Below are 24,246 nucleotides of genomic sequence, written 5' to 3' on the forward strand. Positions count from 1 at the left end.
CTGACCTGCACATATAACAGTGTGACATAGGAAATATAACAATGAGTATACTACTGTACAACTTCATTCAGTATTTCTTCCCAAATCCAGACCATTAGATGAAGCCACCACAACCAGGGAGTCCACTGAACAGAGAGTGACAGCAGAGGACCTTAAAAATGGGTGAGCGTTGCTAGGGTAGTGGAGTAAAAAACAGATGAGGAGGATTTAACAGCATCATAGAAGGGGATAGCAGTCTTTTTTTGAACACTACAATGGGCTACATATTTTAAGAAGCAGAAGCAAACTAAAAATTTGCTGCAAATAGTAAGAGATGTCCTGTTCAAAGGAAACAACCTTCTAAAGTGGAACAAGAACACCAGGAGACGCACAGAAAAGGATCAAAAAACTTGGATGGTACAAGCGAGAAAACGGGAACCAGACGCTTGGCCACATTGAGCTGGGGTTTGTGCTCATTTCTTAGCGAGGGTGAATTGAAATTCTGGTCTCATTATCATCATTGAAAGTTTATCATGTATGAGTGTACAAAATCGTGTTTGGTTTACCAAAAACTAAACTTTATATATTTTCATCTCATAGCGTGAATTCAGTCAGAATTAAAGCTCAAAGCTAGAGACCCCTTCCAGGTGTTGTAGGAGCCATGATTCAGACTGAGCTGTAAAGCTATTAACTACTGCAGGCAAAATTCTGGTGCTGATATCATCTCTTTCAGAAAAATGTTTGTGATATGTATCTGGTACTACGAATTCTTCAAAGCTGTTCACCAAGCGATGTTACGTGGATGGATTTAGTCTGAAGAAATGAAGAGTGAATGGACATGGCTACACAAAGATTCAGGAACAATCCATACTAACCACTTTAGAGCAATGTGGTCAATTACAGCACATTTATATGTCACCATTGGGAGCAAAGAAGTAGCAAAATGGGCAACATGTGTGCACATGCATGGGTGTGCATGAGTGGTACAGGGAATATTCGTTATCTGGAGAGTTGGGCACTGAGTTCTTATCAAGACAGGAACTGTGTCCATCTACCTACATCATCTACCTAGTGTGATCTCCATTATACACACAAGAGGTCTGAGACACAGGAAGGTTATATAATTTGTCAGAAGCCACTCTTCTCTCCCAGGTAGTAAAACCAGAATCCAAACCAAGAAGGTCTGATGGCAGAGGTGGGCTGTGGCCAGACTCAGACTTAGCTCTTCTTAGACAAGGGACTACTCAGACAAGTGCCAGGTGCTAGCTGTGCATCTCCAGTGTCGGCAGAGTTTCCGCGCACACATGGCTGCCCGGCACTGACATTCGCAGGCTGGGCGCTGGGGTCAGACAGTCTGCATTTTTAAAAAATGACGCCAGGTTTCAGCATATCCTTGGGTAAGTTATTTACTTTCTCTGAATTTCAGATTATTTTATCTGGAAAAAAAAATAGTACGATAAAGATAGCTAGCTCACAAAGTAGTTGTGAAGATTGATGAGATAAACACATTTAAAGGGCTTAGCCCAGCACCTGCATTTGATAAATAATAAACAATGTACAGTAGGCAGTTATTTTTATCTTTCTTTGCCTTCCAAAATTATTTTTTCTAATGTTCCAAAACCCTGAATGTCTTCCAAATCCTTTCTCAGGTATGGTGAAAAGTTCATTTAAAGAATTTTTTAAAAAATTTTGTTATTTACAAGTCAAAAAATATCATTCAAACAAGTTCGACTTCCTTAAAACTTATGTAAGAAGCCAGGCTATAATCTGGTGAAACTGGCAGAGGCAGTGGAAAAGAACCCACAAAACACAGGTTTTTGTGACTATATGTACCAGCGTATTGAGGTCAGCAACCTAGAGATAACACCCCGATGGCTGAAGGCAGTTCTACTCCCCACAGGTAGATTCTTTTTTTCGTAAATCTCCTTTCCCTTTGGGTACAGCTCATATGACTCTAGTTCCCAGGGGCTGCTTTATCCTGACCTTCCATCAGAAAAGAGTATTGAGCTCCAAGTTGTGTTTGCTTGGAACTTTGCCTAAAATGAAAAGACGGAAAACTCCACTGTCAAAATATGGCATGGGAGGACAGGCGAAGATGATGAGAGGGCCCAAATCTCCCTGCACCAAAGGTGGACAATTGTCAAGTTTGTGGAGGGCAGTGGCGTGGGTGGGGAACAGAGGGTTCTTGTTTTGTTCCCCCTCTTTTGCATTCTTTACTCTTTTCCAGTTAAAAACAAATGAACTGATATATCAATTGTATAATAAAAAGTAAGTTCTGATGAGCAGAGACATATGGTTAACAAAGAACAATGGACAGAATAATAATGGCCCTGATTCACTGCATGTTTACAAACGCCATGTGGCAGGCACTGGGCCAAAGGCTTGTCATGTATTTTCCTGCTCATCAGAACTCTGCGAGATAGGTGGGTGATAGATGCTGTTTTACATGCTTTAAATGTATCTCCACATTGAATGTCCACAGCCATGCTGTGAGACCATCGATATTAGTTCCCACTTCACAGGTGAGACACAGTGATTAAGCCGGCTTATCCTGGTGAGCAGCAGAACCAGGTGCACAGCCAGGCTGTCTGACCGCAGCCACTGCCCTTGTGGCCACTACGACATGGGGGAAAGAAAATCTAGATCTCTGCTAGGCCAGAGCAAACCCGTCTCCTAGTCCACACTTGAAGAATAATGATTGCCTGATAAGCTTTAAACCTGAAAAAGGAAAAAGGACCAAAAAAACTATAAGACAAAAGGGAGACATTTTTAACTTTTGGGGTGCATGCCTCTAAAACAGAGCAATGTGATGCTGTGTTCAGACAAATCCACCATTACGTTTCTTTGATTTCATTTCATGTGTAGTAATCATAGTAAAAATAATGGATTTAAACTAATCCTAACCAAAGAAGCTAATTAATATTAGTGCACAGTTATCCACCTTTCCCTGGATTGAGGTAGGTATAAGCTATGATTAGCTAGTGAAATACTTTCATTTATTTTTAAGAAATAGTATACATCTCAAATAAGAGACAGGGAAACTATAAATATATTTAAATATATTTAAAATTGAGTGTGGTCATTGGAAAATGACATTTTTAGTGCAGGTGGAGGCTTCCACTTTCCAGTGTTAGTGAAGCTAATGAGCAGCTTCCTTCTCAGATTAAAGGCCACATTTGACACTATATAGACCTCTTAAGCTTTAGCCTCTTTGCTTACTTTTCTAGGTTATACAACCCAAATTATCACAGCCACAAGGTCATATCATACCAAGGGGGAAGATAATCCTGGAAAAATTGGGGACAAAAAAAAAATCAGGACCAAATTTTCCCACAGCATGTACCACAAACCCCTCACTTATATAGTATCTCAGTAGTCAAGTGGGAGTCGATCCATTATGTAGGCCCACCTTTCAGGTAGGGTCTTGATAAAGACTAAGCCACAATAAAACAAACCTCCCTTTCCAAAGAAAGGAAAACACAACTCCCAGAGTGATGCAGGAATGCCAGGAGGACCCCAGAGTCCATATGCCCGAAACTTGTCTGGCAGGCTCGTGGTCACATCCAGTTCACAGGCGCCCCATCCACATCCCTAGCAGCTGGAGGCTCTGTTCTTTGGAGTCCATAGCTCCTTAACCCTTAAAGCTCTTCTCTTTTGGCTTCTGGGACCACACATCCCTGAGCCTCCTACCTTTCTTGATGTTCCTCTTGTCTTCACCATCCCTCCTCTCTGTCCACCACTGGAAGAGCCCCCCACGGCACCTTTCCAGCCCACATGTGAGATGACATCAGACACAAAGTAGAGAGTGGAGAGAGGCATGAATGGACTGGTCAAAGATGAGTTCACTTCAACCACTCCAAAAACTGGGACATTTGAATGACAAGCTAGCAAGTCTGATAGCAAGTGCTAAAAATGAGAAATGACAACTGTAGTAGAACAACGATACAAAAAACAAGAAACAAGGGGTAAAAGTCCACCTCAAAATTGATCATTTAGAATCTAAAGGCAAATGTCTTAAGCATTATGATTTTTTAAATGGGAAAATAGTAATGGTCTGGACTTTCAAAACCTCTTTAGATCTCTGCCCAGCCCACCCGCTCTGGTAAGTGCCTTCCCAGTACTAAAAGGGGTCAAATGTCAACCCTGTTCCCTCCACTCCGGCCACAGTCCTCTGGACCAGGAAGGGACAGCTGACCCACACTGGATCGATCAGACTCTGTTTCTCAAGGACTGGAAATTTGAATTCAGAGGCAGTGAAACTTCCTTTGGCTAAAATTATTATATAAAATATAAAAGTCAGCAATTTTCAAGTAACCACATTGCACCATGCAGATGAGTAAGTAGAAAAATCTCATGTGCAGAGGGAAAAAATGAAGATAAAAGAGAGTCCAGGAAAGGAGAATGAAGTAGATGTGCCGGGAAGGCAGAGGTGAAGGCAGAGAGAAAATTCTAAGGTCTTTCCAGTTACCACCTCTGGTCCCTTTTGGGGGCCCACAACGTCCTGCTCTTGGGTTCCAATGAGCCATAGGTAACAAAGCTCCCTCTCATCTGCCAAGCTAACCCAAATAATAAAATACTAGAAAAATAAAAGTCAACAAAATAAGGAATGGAAAATCAAGCTAATAGGTGATTGGTCTTTGATCACATACCGGAATGAGTACCTGTTTTCAGACCACAGGTGAAATGTCAGTTCTCCGCGTGCCTCACCTAGGTCCCCAGGTAAAGGCAAAGCCACAGGGTAATTGCTCTGTGTCTGGGCTGGTGCTTAGAACATGGAGTTGACTCCAGTTGTTTAATTTACAACCCAGATGCAAAGGATGCAAGAATAAAGCTCAAAGTAAAACCGAATCTAGCTTCTGTTTCCCTTCCCACATTAGAATATTTTTCTCAAAGTGAATTCTTCAAAGGAGAGGACGTCACAAAGGAAACAGATGGTTATTTTAGTAGGAGCAAGTAGGAGACACTCCATGCTGCCTTTCCTCACTCCTTCCTTTAACAGGAAGGATTTAAGCAGTTATGGTTATTCCTCACATACATTTCAGCTGTCCTGTTTATGCTGTGCAATAGATAGACAGATAAGTGTGCTATTGCACTGCAAACAAGCAGCTGACTGTGGGAGGAGATTCAGAAATGGAAACCTTGTCAGTTAGCGTTAGTGAATCATCACATGAAACAAATTGTTCACTTTTTGTTCAGTCCATTAGCCGCAAGGATGAAAAGAATTGCTCTCCTAACACATAATATTCCAATTTCCTATTTTCACTTAGCACTTCCTTGTTCTGCTCTGCACGTATAATGCATTTCTATTCTGCCCTTAACTTACTCCCTTTGACCAGGACTTCACTTTCATCAGAGACAACCCTAAGCAGTTGCTCTCTGAAATGGATGGAGCCTGGGGAATGCATTCCCTTTGACATAACGGAGGCTGGTGGGGCCTGCCTTTCTAGATGGCCTGCACCGCTCTGCCCTCTCTTTAAGTTTTTCCGAGATAGACAGTGTGGAATGGCTCACAGCCTTCTTGCCACAATTCAATGAACTATGAATAATAGTTTGATTTGCTTAGTGTCCTTCTTCCAGAAAGTTCCAACCTTTATATTGTTTCATTAATTTAAATAGGTCTTTATTCCCATTTCATAGATATAAATTTTGATGTCCAGAGAGAAATGCAAAACATCTCTGAGGTCACTGAATCGGTTAGTATCCATTGCTTTTGAATTTCCAGGTAGCAATTTAAGGCCATCACGCAAATGGCCACAAGCTACAGATTTACATCTGAATGAGATCCAGCCAGTTCTACGAAATCATCCAGTGAAAGTATGAAAGGTCACAGAAATAAAAACAATGACCCGTAACACTGATATAGTACTTCTTTGGGCCATTAAGTTACAATGATTTCATCATCTAAGAGTGTGGGAAAAGCTGGTGATGTTTAAGAGCTAACAGATTTAAAAACGAGAGAAGGAAATTAACATTTTTAAGTAATTTTATGGTTAGACATATATAATATTTAATTTTCATGATAATTCTGTAAATGAGGCATTCTCGTACATTTAAAGAAAACAAAACTGAAGCTCAAAATCAGTAAGTCTATAAATGTCACCCACCTAGTAAGCAAAAAAAAATGAGAATTTATACTTCTGTTTTCCTGATTCCAAAGCCAATATTCTCTTATTATGAGAGTTTTCCTTTAAGGGTACCCAATCCTAATGAAAACCAGATCCTCCTTTAAAAAAAATAGAACAGAAAAAGCTTTATCTAGTTATATTAAGTTTAATTTCCCTTAATTTTCTTTTTCCACAAAACTAATTGGTGGCCTATAGGTTGAATATCAAGTAGTCACCTGGAACCCAATTAAGCACTTCTGTGGAACACTTTTGCTGGCCACATCTCACCAGAAGAAGTCCCAGCATGAGAGGGAGATTAACATGTCAGGGTCAGGCATCCCATATTTCTATGGCACAGACTAAGAAAAAAACCATGAATAGTACTCCTTCAGGAAGCTGTGATTTCTACAACCAAGAGGAAAAATGTGAAGAAAGCAAATATAAACTCTGCTCTCTTCTAGGGCCATCATCCTGGGCGTTAGCAGTCTTCAGGTGTCAGTGATAGCAGCTTGAAAATGAGAGCAGGGGACAAGGGGCTGTTTATTAGCTCCCAGACCTGGAAAGTCCAGAGGTATATTCATTCGCAGCTAAATCCATGAGCTTGACAATGTCATTAAGACATTGCCCTGATCTCTTACTCTTGTCCTTGCATTCCCTACGTGGTGGCCCCCAGAAATTCCAGATTCACATATGACCACCTTCCTGTCACAGAAAAAAGTAGCATACCTCTTTCCCAAAGGTTCCAGGAAAAGTCTAAGGTTTGGCCATCATTGGCCACTTCACAGCACACCCCCCATACCAAGCACCGTGAGCAAGGGCATATAATATCTCATTGATCAAGCTTTGCTCACAGGCCCATTCCTGCAACTGAGGGGTGCAGTCACCCTTGTGCAAAGCATGAACAAAGAATAGGGCAGTGGAGATCACAAAAGGAAAAGGATGGTGCAGTTACCAGACAAAGGGTATGGATGCTGGGCAAACAACAGCTACCTGTGTAAGCAGAGTGCCAACCACTCTCAAAGGGGAGAAAACCTCTGCCCAGGCTAGGCAGGAGTCCAGATGACTTTTCCCTCTGTTCCCAGGCAGAAGATCAAGAGGCAGACTCCGTCTGGCAATTAGCTGTCAGCTGATCACCAATTCAAATGTGCTGGAGTGGGCCGAGCTGATGATCTGCCTCGGCGGTATTCATTTGGCTGGGTGAATGAAATTACACTTTCCAATGCCACTTCAAATCAGGATTGCTAGGTCTGTATTCATGATCAGCAGTAAGTATTACCCTGCAAGTTATTTTCTTTGATATTGACTATATGTGGGCAAGGGAGAAATTTAGGCTTTTTTTAAAAAAAATAGGTTTCTTTTAAGTTCTGCTTAACAGGAAAGACCAAAAAAGTTTTAGAGATTTGTGAGGAGACTAATTAGGATCCATTCCAACTTAATGGCTAGGCTCTCTCACTGAAATGGATAAAGGAACAGAACATGTTCCACCCTTGCAAGGTGAAGATTTTCTTCCAAGCAACTGTCTGCTTTGGGAACCTCAGTCTTTCATAATGCCATGTGCCGTGATCAATCTGATGTAATGATCAAAAGAGCTTTGCCTCAATCCATCCCAATAAACAAATAACTGCTATAGTGGCAAACCTTAATGTGTTCTTCACTTCAAATTCACTTGCCAATAATTGGCCTCATTAACATCTCTGAAGTTAACTGTTCACTAAAATTGGGCAAGCTGTACATTAGATATGTTCAGTGGTTTGCAAACCTTTGGGAATAATAGACCTACTGAATCAGCATCTTGCTAGTTCCATGGAAATTAACAAGCTAAAAAAGTAAGGAGATTGCAAGAGATCTGGAAGGATTAAGGAGGGACCAGGAAACTCCTACCACCTTCCTATAATTAGTACTATCTTTCTTTACCTGAAAAGTGAGAACTAGCTTTGCATCTTTTTTAAAGATTTGATTATGACAGAAAATGAACTTGATTTCTTTGTGCCATCTAGCTTTCAAATTACCCTCCCACATCTGTCAGATGTTTTTTGTTGTTCCATTATAAAAACTGTATCCAGACTGGATTATGAGAATGCTGTTTGCAGGCACCATAACCACAGATGCCCTTGGGTGGAACAGAAGGCTCACTATGATCTTCCCAATGAAGGAAATGTACTTCCAGCTGCTGCACCAGACCCATCCTTCTTGGAGAGAAGGAATCACAGCAAGTGAACCTTTCGAGGGTATCTGAAATGTACATTTGGCCAGATGAGAGGCAGTGAGAAGAGTGAAAATAGACTTTAATTCACCTATATTTATGTGGCCTATTCCTACGGAAATGCCCAGAGTGAACACAACTATTTAGTTTGCCTAGAGGTGAGGAAGCTTCCTTTTGGCCTAAATTACTATACAAGTATGAGCACCACCAACCAAGGATGCCCTATTTTCTTCTTCATTTTTCTTAAAGGGTTAATATCTGTGAGTCATAAGAAAAAAATGCATTTGCTTTCCAGTCCGGCTTTGTGTCCTTCACAGATGACCAGGACAAGCATGATGTCGTTTTGTCAAAGGGAGCTTTAGTATTTGCAAAAGACACAGGATATCACTGGATGTGCACTTCTCCAGCAAAATGATAACCAACCCAGTATTCCACCTGACAGTTCTGACCCACCCATTTTACTTTGTAACCTACTTAATTACAACTATTTCTAGTAATGAGCACCATGAGCTGGCAGGATATGGACTTTTGCAGATCCCCAGTATCACGATGGCCTCCTGCTTGGTTCTACCCCTCACTCTTGTCCACACCCTCACCCTCCAGCCCCACTACAACTCATTTCCACACAGCACCTTGACTAACCTCATAAAAATGTAAATCAGATCAGGCTACTGCCTTGCTTCCAGCCCTCCGGGACTTCCCACTAGACTTAGAGTACACGTGACCCCTCTAGGTCCCTGTGTCCTTCATCCTCGCCCCATGCTGTTCTCCACTCCTTCCTCTCCAGCCCACTGGCAATCAATCTATCACTTCCCCAAACATATCAGCCTCATTCCTGCCTTCAAGCTTGCTGTCCCCTCTTCCAGGAACACTCCCTCCACAGCCCCCTTCCCACCTGCCTTCTTCTCATCCTATGGTTCTTCATCAGATGCCATCTGTTCAGGAAGTTCTTTCCTCCCCACCTTACTCCCTCCCCCATTTTCTCTATCACATTACCCTGGTTATTTTCTTCATAAAATTTGCCAGGATCTCAATCTAATAATCTAATTTTTTGCCTGTAACTATCCACTAGATGTAAGTTCAAAATGGGCATAAACTTCCTCTGTCTTATGCATCACCATTTCCTCAGAGTCTAGAACAGTGCCTGATACAGTCCCTGACACAGTCTAAACCACTGAATGAATGCCATGACCGAAGTCACATTATAAAGAATTCCATGTTCTAGCACTGGTTTATTGTGGACACATGTAAATCTAATATTAGAAGAAGCCATATCCCATCACTACCTCCCTGACTCTTCCCAGATTACGGCAATCGGCATAAGAATCATTTCCCCAAATAAGAGAATGTCTTTGGAAACAGAAGAATGCAAAAAATCAGACACACTGGAAAACTCTGGGCTGCCTTCTTTTTCATTATAAGTAAGACAAGGTTCATGAGAGTGAGCATCAGCGCTGGATTCTTTAGATGTTGAAAATTAGATCAAATGAATTGGAGGACAACTACATCTTGTGTTAATGTTTTCCTCCTCGAAGGAAGAAAATGAGGTGATGTGAGCCATGACTACATTTGAAAATGAAACTTTGTATTTCTATTTGCTTCCATGGTAAAGCACACTGTTTTTCATTTTAGACTTTTCATGTTGGTAAATGTTGCAATGCTTTACGTTCATTAGGCTCGGGCCCATTTACTATGTGCGAGTGAGACAAGCAGAGATATGTCATCCCCATAAAGCATCATTTCTAAATTACACCGTAAATAAATACTAAGCCACAAACCCAAGTCTCATAACCCTTACCGCTAAAGTAAAAAAAAAAACCAAAACTAATTTCTTAAACTATCTTGGATCAAAGTTCCGTACTTGTAAAAGATGCAACTTATGATCAATCTATCAATGTTATGCTGATCATTCAAGAATATACTTCATGCTGGTATACAAGAATACCAGATGCCTGCCCCTAACTCATAACATACAAAAATGGCTCAAAAAGGAAACTAGGCTGATCAGATCTGGCTGTCTTTTGCAAAGTGTGATGTGCAAGAAAACGGGTCTTGCTAGGCACCTTGGGTTGATTTCTGATTAGCTGATGACTGAAGTCAGCAGTAAACCAAAATAAAGTGGCAATTCACAGTGAGATGACAGTGAGCAAGTATCTTTAAATTTATAATTGCCCTTGGATCTATTTAATTTAGCTTTAAGTCATGAGGCATAATTGAGATAAATGGTTACACTGAGCAGATATCAGAGATGACAAGAAACTGGCTGTGACTTTTTTCTTGTACTGTTTTCATTTGGGGACTTTTTCTGCCAACATTTTTCCTATGATGGCTATTAAATTTTATAGGATTATTCCCACCATTAGTTGTAATGGCATTTGCAAGTTAAATGCTCACAACAAATGAAAACCAGGACGCCATTGTTTCACGTGGTGAAAACCATGGTAACTGCTATTCCAAATGGAGAACAAATCTAAAAAGAATGAAGTACAGTAATTCCTCCTCTTTGTGTGATACCTATATAAGCTCTGTGGGGAAGCCTATTTACTTTACGACCCTTCTATTTTTGAAACAACATGGATTTTGCACATGTAAGAAAACTGAAGATGCCGCTATAAGCCAATTAGAAGACCACTCAAATGTAATTTTTGTTGAGGGAATTTGTTTACAATTAAATATAATTCTGCCTCCAGTACATTTAACTAAGAGGCTCCCCTCTTATGGGGCTGGAAGGGAAAATCGTCTTGGCTACTTACGGGTTTGTTTGTTCACTGATGTCCAAGGCAACACCACGTTATGGGAAAAACACAATGGGTAGATGTTAAGGGTTTCTTTGCCAATTTTCTCCTCCGAGAAAATTCAGCAACAAGTTCTGGAAATTTCTAGATTATTGTTCTGGATTAGTATTTATAAGTAAATAATTATTCAGAATCATCTAGATCTAGCAAAGCAAGATCTAAGAAACTATGCATTTATGGATCTATAAAACTACTGAAAATACAGCTACTTGATCTTTCTAGATCCTTTTAATTTGATTCAGCTTGCTCATAATTTCTCTACCACCAATAATTTTCCAAGGCACTCTCTCTTTCACTTAGAACAGCATTTAAATGGCATGACTCTCACCTGCTAGCCACCAAATCCTTTCTCAAAAACTCAGTTGTTCTTAGAATCCTGCAGAAAAGAAAGATCCTCAATAGTTAAGATAACTAATATTCAAACCTCTGATTTTTCATTTTAATTCTCCCTCTCTCTGAGGTATGTTTTAATGCTTCCTCGTGTTCTTCCTGAACATGTTCAGTCCAAAAATGCCTGTCTCATCGTGGGCCCAGGTAAGAGTAAGAAGTAGTTTGAAATTATATGTAATTTATTACTAAAAGAGTATCCTTGGAAATTGTTCCAGCAATTATTTTAGAACTGCTAACTTAAAAGTAATTTCCTCATCTTTTCCTTCTGTACTTTTTCCCGTCTGTCCTGTCTCCCCCTGGGATTCTGCACGACCAAAGCAGAATGAGGGAAACAGCGCTGTGTTTGTTGAAGAAATCAGAAGATGAAATTCATTCACTTATTCTGCAGATTTTTTTATTTTTCCACTCAATCACCTGATTATGCCTCTTATGGCAAGCGTGACCAGAGATCTGTGGTAGTATCACTATTATGTTGCCCAAATGTGCCCAAACTTTAGACAAGTAGACAGACTCCGGGGGATCTGGCTTGGTTTGGGCCTGTGAGAGGAAACATCTGTACTGTCGGCAAATTTTAATCACAAATGAAGTCCTATTCAGTGATAAACGTTAGCTTTGGTTTCGATAAGCATTAGTTTCCTTCTCTGACTACATATAAATACATGCATATATCGAGTTAAGCTTCTTAGCAATCCAAAAAGCAATATGCAATGGGCTGTAAATGTTGGAACGAACTGTGCTACTTCAACCAAATCACTTAACCTCTCTGAGACTCAATTTCCACATCATTGAAAGCAAAGCTCTATGATTTTATTGCTCTCTAAAAGAAATAAGTTAAACACCTCAGCATGATAATTCACTTTATTCCAGCATAAAATTGATAGTCCCAAGATTTATTCCCCACTGTTTAGTCTTTCCTAATGCCCTTTATGGAAGTATTTCCTTCCGAAATGCCTTGGGAAGCGTGCCACAGCTCAAGTTTCTACAAGGTCAGTGCAACCTATATATCCCGTTTCTTAAAAGCTTTCTTCTTTTCCATTGTGTAAATACTCAACCTAGAAGTCATTCCAACTGGTGTGTTACCTCAACAATTTCTGAACAGAATCCTGAATATTGTTAACACGATGGGAAGTTTCATACAGTTCTGGGTTTCTCTCCAATAATGCTGTGAAAGTACTGATGCTATCGAAAGCAGGGACAGTTTCACTGCTATTTTCATTTTATCTAACAAACACAGAGGAAAGAAAGGCTCGGATCTGAGAAAGAAAAGGTCATCAACTAGAATCATAAGAGGGCTATTTGTTACAAATTTTAAATAGATGCAGTTTGGTTAAAGACACTAAGCAGGAATGTCAAATCAATTTAAGACATTTAAACATATTACAATCTTTCCTACAATGAGTGGTTACCTGTCACTGGGTTCTTAATGGTGTTTCACACATTAGCACAGTAAGTTACAAGCAGGTAGAGATATACATAATTGCATGCCTGCTAGCCAAGCCATGACACAGACAGGTATTGGTGTTATATGACATTGACTGCTAAGCCCCCCAAAAGATCATGCTGGCAGCAATACTGTTCCCAGGCATCAAATCCCCAGATACTGATTCATCTTGTTCAAGGCATCACACACTGTGTTCAGATCGCTGCGGAGATCCTGCACCACGTTTTCAATACTTCTGGTGTCTTTCAGAATTTCAATACTCTGTGTGTAGGGATTGAAGTACACTGAGAAGGGACGAGTAATTGACTTTGCAAAGTCCCTGCAAAATAAACAGAAACAGAAAGATATGCGATCATCCCTTATTGGTATAAGAGACAGAACAAAGAAACAGAGCCAGAAAAATAAGTTATTTTCTCTAGATGGCAGAAAAACAAGCTTACCTCATTTTTTCTTTGGCTTCCTCAAAACTTTCTGAAACAAAGTAGGCTTCCTGGAAGGTGGTGATAAGGCATTCCTGCAAGCAAGTTGTCTTCGGGTCAAAGGCTTTCACACATGCCTTGTCAGAAAGAGCATGCTGCAAAACACACCGCAAAACCCGTCAAACGCCGCAGTGAGACTTCCAGCGTGCCATGATGGCCCATTTCTACACATAGCTCAATAATTTCACAGAAATGTTCAGTTACTAGTCTGCCATGAAATATGGAATTCTCCCATATGCGGGGTAAATGGAGTGTTAGGGGATTTTGTTGTTATTGTTGTTGTTTTAAGTCTGTTAGGTGCTAAAAGAAAAAAAATGAGATTATGGTATTCTTTTATTTATTATCGGCCGAATCCATACTGAAGAACAGTTCAGAGCTGTAACCTGACAGAAAAGGAATTTTAAATCTGTGCTATGAATAGAAGCATGGATAGCATAAATACGGTCCTAAATTTATTTCTATAAGCAATGTACCGAAATTTCACTTAAATGGCAGAAGTAATAATTACCTGCGTGGAGAGGTAATTGGGACTCTGACTAAACTACTTGCATACTCATTGAGAGACATTTTGAGGCCAGGTACTGTTTATCAACAGCATCTGGAGTGGACCTGCATATTTGAGGATATTTGCAAAGCATTCATTTGCCTTCCACCAAGCACAGCAGAGCAATATACAGAAGACAAATATTTCCAGGTGGGGAAAAAAAGAGCTAATATTAATAGTTATAGCTGTGCCCAGAGCAGGCGTTAGGAAAACAGGAAAGCCAACCTAATTGCTCTTTGAACCATCATTAGCTTCATTCAGCTCACTACGTGACCGGCCTGAGGAGCAGCAAGGACCAATGAAGGATCAGATTCTGAAGATAAGTTCAGCGATGCTGTAAGTTAGTGGTCATTTCCTGCCACGTGCCACCTGCCTATTTATAGGCCCTGAATCGGTGATTCTCCAATGGAATGTGTATTTCATCACTAAGGAGCTTGTGAAAATGCAGATACTGATTTTATTTGGTAGGTCTGGATAAATCCCCAGAAATCTGCATTTTAAGGGCATCCATGGTGACTCAGACATAAGTGATTGTGAACTATATTTTGATAAATACACCACTAGATTCTGTGTCCTTCTTAAGTTCAAGGGTGAATCAGTTGGGAGATAAAGAAAAGGGGAAGCAGAAACTGCCTTGAAGCGGGAGTTTGGAAACGTGGCTCTGGTCCAGGGGTCACTGCTGCCTAACTGGGTCGTTTTGGCAAATCACCTCGCCTCTCTGCCTGCATTTCCTCAGCTGCAGCGAGAGGTTTGGGCTATGTAATTTCTATTGCAGCCTCTGGGTTCCACAGAAAGCATGCTTCTACCTTCTCAATCTCTAACTGCTGAGGTTTCCTAGAGAAATGCTGACAAAACTTTCCTGTTCAGTATTCTTGGTGTGTTCCTCCCACAATTTCAAAACACATGGAATGATTTGCGGCCTTCCACGGAGAAGGCTGTGATTTCCTACATCTGAAAATATAATTGTAAACCAAAGAACTGATATGAAAGAGAAAGGGCACAAGACCGCACCCTGTGACGTGCTTTCTCACAAGTTCATTGTCCAGATCACTGCATGTATGAATCAGGGATGCAGAGGGCCTCTCGCAGCAAACTCATTTTTTGGGCCCACAAACAGCTTCATTATAAGCAAAGGTCACTGCACCTGCAAATGCGTTTGAGCTGGAGTCGATGCCATGCAGTGGGTGTCGGGGGATTTACATTCCACGTGACTAATAATTCTGTCCACATTCCTAAAACAACTTCAGTTTCAAGAAACAAAATGTCCTTTTATGAGAGCTGCTGCTCCTTGGCGAAGAATAGGCCTCCTGCTGGCTTGTCTCTGGTTTCAGAATTAGAAGTTGCTTTCTTTGCAGCCATACACGCTGGAAGCATTCTACTTTAGTATGTTTCTCTCATTGCCCATTCATCAATCAGCACATATTAAAGGAAGGAATGTGACTGACAATGTCCTTGATCTTTCTCTCAGTTCCACATTCAGGAGCACGGGCAGAGTGGAAACAGAGCAGGCCACAGGAACATTTAAGGCACAGCTCCCCTGGGCTATCCTTGTTGAGCCACAGACTGTTCGCTGAGTCTAGGCCAAGCACAGGAAGGGGTGAAACTCCTCTGCTAGGGTCTGCAATGCCTTGATAGGAAATCAGCAACTGTAACTGTCACCACATGTAGAGGATGCCCCCAGAATGTGTGTATGCAGTAACAGAGACTGGAGTCAGCGTAGTTTCAGAAAAATCTATCATGTGATGACTCCACTGGATACTCAGATGAGCTTGTTTAGTCATTTTCACTGGTAAAGGGAATGAGAATAGAGCAAGAAAAATCCCAGAGGTCAGGGTGCTCTGCACCAGACGTCAAGAAAAGTCAGTGGACCCACAGCATATAATTTGAGACAAAGACCTTTAGGCAATACATATCACACTTGCCTTGCTTAGTAGTCAAAGGAAACACTGGAAGCTGATTGTTCTAAACTCTCAAAAACGCAGTCTATCCTCAGGAGCCTGCAGAGTCCAATATTCTGGTTACAAATATAGGGATGATAATGGTACCCAAGGATTAGCCTGCAGAATGACAAGAGCCTGGCGTTGGGGAAGCAGCCAGTGAGAGATGCCGACCAATGAAGTTGTGATCACACCTATCAATGATCTCATTTACCTGATGGGGATCTCCCCTGTGTGATGACCACCAGCGATATCCACGCAGTCCGTGAGGTCCCCTGTTTCTGAATACTGGGGCGCGGCCCAGGGGATATAAAAAGTATGCATGTCCCCGTTGATTCCAAAGCCCACTGTCCACTCCAGTGAAGTCCTACTGAGTTTGCTCTTCAACTACTATCCATGTCTCTCTCTAAGCTGCTGAGTTTGGGAGAATAGCTATCATCTCCACTCCCCTGTGTCCAGAGTAGCTTCATTGTAAATATCCAGCCAAACTGCTAGAGGTCCCAGGGACACCATGGTGAGTCCTTCCTGTGGGTACGCTGCAGTCTGCAAGAATTTATCCAACCTTATTCTGTAAAGAGGGGCTTTGTAAGGCTGAGAGGGTCTGGCAGGCAGCCTTTTACTCCCATGCCATTTTAAAAATGCAAGAAAGCTTGAGAATCTCCTCCTCTCACCTAAAAGGACTGCTTTGGAGTTACCCACAATGCAAAGACTTGGGCACAGGACTGGGGAACGTGAGACTTGCGTTCTAAACAAAGCTGTCCCTGAGGCCTGGTATCACATGGGTGAAAAATTCCCAGTTTGGGGCACAGTTTCTTCTTCAATAAACTGGAAAGATTGACCTCTGTGAATTCTCAAGTTCTTCTTGCAATACAATTTTAACAGCACCTACAAATACAGAGCGCCCACACCACCACCCCCTCCCTCCACCCCAGCCAGCGAGAATGGGCCAGAGACGCCTTTCCCATCCTTTGCAACCGAGATGGCCATTCCTAATTAATTGGCTGTAGAGTACAAATTAAGATTAATTTGCCATTCCAGCCCTTTAAATTAAAAAGTATCTTTTCAACATCCAAAATTTCCCAATTGTCACCTAAAGTTCCTACACAACTTTGGGCAACTTATTCCACTTTTGTAAACCTGTCCCAGTGCTCATCCAGAAAATGGGAATCCTAATAGTAACTGCAGCCCGGGGCTGCGGTAAGAATTAAACAAGGTAATGCATGTGAAGTACCTGGCACATAAGAAGTGCTCAGTATATTTATCATTGCTAATTTGGTCTCAAGATGATATGAATTCAGCCACAACTGCCACCACCGGGGCAGCTCCTCTACCCCAGGGATCTAGAACTCAGAGGCAAGGAAGCGTGGGCCTCGCTCTAAGTCTTCCAGGCCCGACACGGTAGCAGGGCCTGCTCTGAGTTCATCAGTGTAAAATCCCCTTCCTCCCAGCCACCCACCTCTGCATTGACTCAGTGTTATTATCTCAACTATTCCAGATATAAACCCCGTGACCCTCGCTTTCTATATTAGAACTGGTTAAAGTTGGGGGAAAACTCAAGAGTGAAGACAGGTTTATAGGTAGGTTTGGGCCCACAATTCTGAATAAAATAAATCTATGAGCACCTTTACATTCACACTACAATCAGTTTTCCCACATTGGAATTATATATATATATAAAATATATATATATATATACATATACATATGTATATGCACATATGTACATATGTATATTATATTTTTATCCTCCCTCAAATGTCCCTCCTGCTAACCAAGCATGACTTGGCACTGACATTCCTATTGCCAAATTGGGGGATGATGGCATCACTCCTTTTTATTTTCTTTGTATCAGTGACATTGAAAGTTTCATCAGTTTGAATAAACTACAGGGGTGAGGGAACCAATTCTCTCTTCATGCAATCCTTTCACAAAGGCCAAAGACCTGTTTCCAGCTCCCAATGCACAGGCATTCTCTCTGTCATTATTACGAGTCATTATTTCCTTTCCTCCAGGAAAGAAAAGGGGAGGAGGAAGACGGAAGCAAGAGCCAGCTGAGCAGGGTAAATGTTGCGCGTGGGTCACCGGCCAGCAGTGGCCACGGAACGCTGTGGATGGCTCGCCGAAACACACGCAAGAAAAAACACCACATGCACAGAGACAAGCTAGTTTCTGTGGGGAAGTAGGGATGAAATGGCCACCCCCCCTAGTGGCGAGCGCGCTGATTTTATTAGGCTCATTTTGCATAATAATTCAGGTAAAGTACAGTACTCATTAGGGGCAAGTAAGGAACTATAGAAAACAAAGAACTCTGCCCGTCTATTGAGTTGGGGGTCAAAGAGCTGTAAGACTGAGGAACAAACTAACTTCCTCCTAAGACCCTTCTCATTCAACTGAGAGCATTCTAAACAAAGGAGGTTTCACAGTAATTTACATATTCTTTCTTAGGCCTGATCACCCCGGGAAATCCGCACTTCTCAGTACCGAGCTGTACTACCCTGTCATTGTTTTCAGGCTTAGGTGGAGCAAGGGAACTAGGTAACCAAGAGATAAGGAGATTTTCTCCCAGACGATGAGAACTCAGGCTATGTCAAAGCCGAGGAGCGAGGGTCCATCACCCCCTTTTGCTGCAGCCCCCCCCAAGTCCTTCTTTTGGGGGGGCCTCCCAAAGTGATCGTGCCTGGCTTAGGTCATTCCCCCCGTGGGGAATCTTACCCGTCTTTGGCTAACCAACCAAGCTTTTGGGGGTTCAGTCATGAATAAAGCAGCAGAAGCAGCATTCCTGCCAGGAAGATAAGCTTTTGTCTCCTTGCTGGCTTACAGTTCCAAGGGCGTTCCCTTAGCCTTAGCTTAGGCGGGGGTTTCAGCTTCTGATACCAGTCAGGGCGGTTCCCAACAGGTAAAGGCATGGGAGCTCAGAAGCAGCAAGTCCTAACTGTAGTCCTCACTCCAGCCACACTGCCACTGTACCAGATGACCTCAGAGAACCCTCTTCCTGACAGCCTGGCAGTGATCCTGACTCTCACGGAGTTGCTGTAAGTGGTGGTAAATACAAATCACGGTTATAAATATAAACCTGTTCTGTGAATGCTGATTAACAGCTATATTTTTTTAAAAGCAGCACAATAAATTCACTGTGCAAGGCTACCCTAAAACCAAAGCAAAAATATATATTTATATGTAATATTCCAGCAACTACTACAGGGTCAGTGCTAAACCCATTTACAAAAAAAAAATCTAATCTCTGCCCTTCACGAAATAAAGTACTAGACTTTATTTACCATTACCCATGGGGGTAAAAGAAGAAATTGCTTTTTTTCTCTTGAGATGCATTAACTTATTGAGCTAAGACTCACCAATTCATCGATTAGCAGTCATTCCCTTAGTATCTAATGTGAAGAAACTTCATCGTTGCTTCTACAAAAGAACCACATTCAACAAAGACTCCTATGAATTAATTTCTTAGATCTGCCCTACCACAGACTCCAACTTCTTTGAACTCTGTGACCTTCAATTTGGGGTTTTTGAATAAAATGAATGAATGGGTGAATAACAAAATTTTTAAATGAAAGACATATCCCAGGTCAACTCTGGGACAGAGGGAAAAAGAGCATGAAAGCAAAGACACAAGCTAGACTGTGGATGATGGCAGCCAATCATGCTATTTTTAACCTCTTTTTTTTCTTTTTCTAATTTTATTTTTTTATTTTACTTGTTGTTCATTGTTGTTTTCTGTCTTTTACTCCCATCCCAGCCCACCCCCCTAGTCCTCCTCACCTCCCTTCCATTTCCACCCCTCTCTTGTTATTGTCCATGTGTCCTTTATACTTGTTCCTGCCAACCCTTTACCCTTTTCCCTTGAAATTCTGTCCCCTCTCCCCTCTGGTCACTGTCAGCCTGTTCTCTATATCAGTGTCTTTGGTTATATTTTGCTTATTTGTTTGTTTTGTTGATTAGATCCCTGTCCAAGGAGGACATACAGAGGATCCAGAGACACATGAAAAGATGCTTCAGCATTGCTATCAGAGAGATGCAAATTAAAACCACAATGAGATACCACTTCACACCAGTCAGAATGGCCATCATAAACAAAGCAACAAACAAGTGTGGGAGAGGATGCAGAGAAAAGGGAACCCCAGTGGACTGTTGGTGGGAATGCAGACTGGTACAACCACTATGGAAAACAGTATGGAATTTCCTCAGAAAACTAAAAATGGGTCTGCCTTTTGACTCATCATTTTTTAAAGTCAGTTTTCCAAGTAACTTAGCTCATTATTAACTGCTTTCCACAGTGATGAAGGGAAGGGCAGGCCCTACCCAAACACACTTTTAGAATGTCTGAAAGATAATTGGAAGAAAAGAGAGATTATCCATTGCTAAAATTTCAAAAAAAAAAAGTAGTCTTTATGGTTATCATATTTATGTTAGCCTTTACAAGCTTTTCCATATATTTTCTTTCTGTCTTTAAATATAAAAATAATCACTGTCAAAATTATAAAACAAAAATGAAAATATTGTTGTTATTTTAAAAAATGAAAGTTATCCTCCAAACTATAGATAAACTACTTGGAAATACTTGGTCAGTTCTGAAGTGAAACATCTATGCCCCCAAAATCTAGCCTCTTAAAGCACAAGTTTTAAAATATGTTCTGCTCAAGGTAATACCGTGAATTGTGGACGTTTATGTAAAAGTTGTAAAGACCACACCAAACCCTCCAACAACTTAGCTGAGAACAGCAAAAATATTTTACTACATAAGGTCACTAGATTCAAAATTGTAAGCATGTCTACACGTAATTATTATAATGCTATTAATAAAGTTGTCTCTACCTAGATCAAGAACGATCATTTGTTCATTTAAATAAAAGTTAGACTGAAGTATTCAGAAGTGCTGGGAAGGCTCAGGACGCTGCAGGAGCAGGGCAGGGGAGGGGCTACAGACATCACCTACATCATGTTATGTATTCTCGGTGAACAATCAGAAGATATTTCTTATAGGAAGAATTCCTGAATTGTAAAAATGGTCCAAAGTAGCAATCATAAGGATGTTAGAGTGTTGAAATTTGAGAATGGAAGAATGCTAATGACCAGAGGTGATGGACCAGAACAAGAAGATTCATGGCAGACAGTGCCCTTCGGTGTACATATTTCTGGCTGATTTCCATCTCTAGACGATTCCACCCGCACCAATAGAAACGAAAACAACAGATTCACCCCAATGCTGCCTACACATGCCTCATTAACCGGATCAGAGGACCCTGTCGAAAGTTGGGGCAATGAGAGAGATTTGTTTCTTTTGTTTCTGGTGTAATTTATAAGTCCTCTGAGGAGAATGTAAATAGATGTAGCTCAAGAGCTGCATCATTTTCTGGCTAATGAAAAAGCACCCCGTCGAAGGCTCCGGTCTTTCACGGACGTGACATCCTGCCATTGCTGTGGGCTCTGGCCGCGGTGCTGAGATTCACGCCAGATGGATCTTCTTGTTAAGAATTTAGTAAGAAATATTTCACCACATTATATCAGGGTTTTGTTGTTAGATGTTGACCTGTGTTCCAGCCATGCCAAACCTCAGGCAGTCCCCCAAGTGGGGTGGATCTGACCAGAGTGCCTTCAGCGCCGTGCAGTGGCTGGTCTGCCTTACCGCATCCTCTCCAGTGGGCACCCACTCCACAACTCGTGAATCAGCCTGGGCAGCTGGGCCCTTGTCGGGAAGTCTTTCCAAACATGGCCCCATCTGTTCCAGGCACATTTGCCATACCTGCTTGTCATCTCTTGAACTGGAATGTAAACCCCTTAATAACAAGGACCCCAGGCAATGTGGCCTCCTGGGTAAGGGCTCAGGTTCTGGAGCCCGGACTTATTAGGTCCAGCTCCAACACTTACCAGCTGTGTGACCTCGGGCAAGTTTCTTAATGACTTTATGCCTCAGCTTTCTCATCTGTAATGATAGTAATGCTTATCCCTTTGTGTTCTTCTGTGGATTAAATGGGCTTATATAGTGAAATCACTGAAAATAGTAAGGTCTATTTAAGTGTCCATTGAGGTAGTTGTCATTTTCTTATACTTCTTATTCTTCATCTTTATTATTTGTATTTGTATTCCCTGGTGAGTCGACACAGTACATAGCACATACTAGGTGCTCAACCAAATGTTTGGGGAAAGAATAAATGGGGTCATAATTGAGAGGACTTGATAAAATTATAAAGTACATCTTCCAAGAACAGAAAAAACAAAAAGTTCCAATTACCATATATTTCCTAATTATATTGTGTAACAATCAATACTCTAAGAAAACTCAAACCCTAACATAGTCCATAATCCTGATCTTAGCCTGAATACTCAAAAAAAGATAAAATTATTTTAGTACCATTTCCAGATTATATTTCACATTTCATTCTAAATTCATCAAAATTTGCTATCCCCAATGGTATAGATAGTAATTGTTAAGTAACCAGTATATTTAAATTATCAGATACCTCAGGCCCCAGCATTTCTGAATAAATGGTAACATTACTGTATTTTAAGGCACAAAAATAGCATCCTTTAGGCATTGCTCCACATATGAGATACCTCTCAGACCATATGTTTATTTAGATTTTTTCTAAATTGTATATGTCCACATATGTTTTAATACACATTAATTTTGAAGAAGCTAAAATAATCTCGAATTCCCCCTTGGAAATTAAATACTGGGGAGTCCCTGGAAGCTGGGGGTTGACAGAAATGAGAGTAGTCAAGGCAACCTTACGAGGAAATTTTAATCAGTAGAATACTACGAGTTCATTGCTTACTGTTCAGCACTAAATGTGGGGCAGTCATTTGTTAGCAAACATTTGAGCATGCATTTGTCATTCCCATTGGCTGTGCGCACAGATGCTCATCCATCCATTTGAGTCACACCACAAACCTGAAAAGGCGTGACCCATTTTCAGAAGAGCAAAAAGTTAGGTCAGCACCCACAGCTGAGGTGCCAACTCCTCTGTGTTAAATATTTATGGAGTATCTGCAAGTAGAAAAGTGCAGACACACAAATCAATATTTCCCATGACCTTGAACCAGTTTGCTTGGGGAGGATACTTTCATTCACAGCTTCATACCTTTAACTCTCCAATGGAAGAAAGTAGTCCTGCTCCATATGCCCGCAGTTGCCCTTCTTGCTTGCACAGGCCAAACTCAATTGTAAAGAAATAGCACTGAAAAAAAATCAACACACATCCAGTAAACTGGTCAACAAGTGCTTCTATAGAATAAAATAGCACCCAAAATAAAATGGTGCACTGTCCGTAATTTCTTCAACAATGCCAGTTCACATATATTTGAATCAAAAACATTTATTGAAATCTATTTTCTTACTTGATAATCCTTTCCTAGGTAGGTATACAGAAAAGGTATCTACTACCAAAAGTCTTATGCTTACCAGATTCAGAAACCCATGAGTCAAATCAGATCCTATGCAATAATTTTAAAAATTAAAAGAATACAGATTTAGAAATAAATGAATATGTCACAGTAATAATGTTGTAAGAATATGCTATTATATGATATTTATTAAGTTGTATTTTGGTGATATAAGTGAGTTCATGTACATGTGAAAAAATAACTTAGAACCTAGTAATCACAAACTGATGTTTGCAATTTGTTCATTAATTCAACAGACATTTGTTGAGTACCTCCAGGGTTCCAATCTTGGTAAAGAAATAAGAGAGACCAATAAAGTAAGTACATGCTTACCAAACTACCAAAACAACAATTTTAGTATGTTTGTCAGTGAGATCTTAAATGTAATCAATTTATATACACACACATACATACACAATGTATATATGTGTATAAATAAATACGTATATAAATATATATAATCATAAGAACCATTTCATTGACCTGAGTTTTATCAGCTTCAACTATTAGATATTACAGCTCTCCCAAGATATTAAAATCTACAATTATTTCTGTTGAGTTGAGGAAATTAACCTAGACAGACAGAAACCTCTGCACACTAAAAACTCACAATGCCCTTGAGAGAGGCTTAAATCACACCATTTTTGTTTTGAGAGAAAAGTGAGAAGCTGACAATGAGCAATAAAACTTGCATCAAATTAACACTATCCTGCATTAGTGATCATAGTGTGCTGAAGTGTTGAGAAAGAGGAAAATTTAAACACTCCTTAAAAGGGGCAGAAATTAATGTTTCTTGCCCATGGCAGTTTGCTCTATTTTTATGTGGAGGTTAACAGGCCCCTCAGTTCAGGAGAGCTTCACGTTTTTCCAGAGTGAGGGTGATCTGGGTTGAGTGGGCTGATGTCCTGCAGCACCGGGCTGGACCCAAAGGACCAATTAGTCCAGGTCACGGAGCTAAAACCCCAGAGGCAGATTCTCT

The 24,246-nt window shown here is 40.8% G+C and overlaps 1 protein-coding gene across 2 annotated transcripts in view; it reads right to left on the reverse strand.

Annotated features, from left to right (window-relative positions):
• Nucleotides 1–13,056: 13,056 nt before the first annotated feature.
• TPH2 (tryptophan hydroxylase 2) overlaps nucleotides 13,057–24,246 on the reverse strand; it is a 95,336-nt gene continuing 84,146 nt past the window's right edge. For both annotated transcript variants that reach the window (XM_045829494.1, XM_045829495.1), the window contains exons 9-11: nucleotides 22,967–23,062; nucleotides 13,353–13,486; nucleotides 13,057–13,231 (exon numbers count right to left, since the gene is read on the reverse strand). In XM_045829494.1, coding sequence (XP_045685450.1) covers nucleotides 13,057–13,231; nucleotides 13,353–13,486; nucleotides 22,967–23,062 — 405 coding nt within the window. The remainder of the gene's footprint in view (nucleotides 13,232–13,352; nucleotides 13,487–22,966; nucleotides 23,063–24,246) is intronic.

The sequence above is a fragment of the Phyllostomus hastatus genome, unplaced genomic scaffold (genome assembly GCF_019186645.2).
Source record: "Phyllostomus hastatus isolate PE091 unplaced genomic scaffold, TTU_PhHast_1.1 phas_scaffold_93, whole genome shotgun sequence".
Lineage (NCBI taxonomy): Eukaryota > Metazoa > Chordata > Mammalia > Chiroptera > Phyllostomidae > Phyllostomus > Phyllostomus hastatus.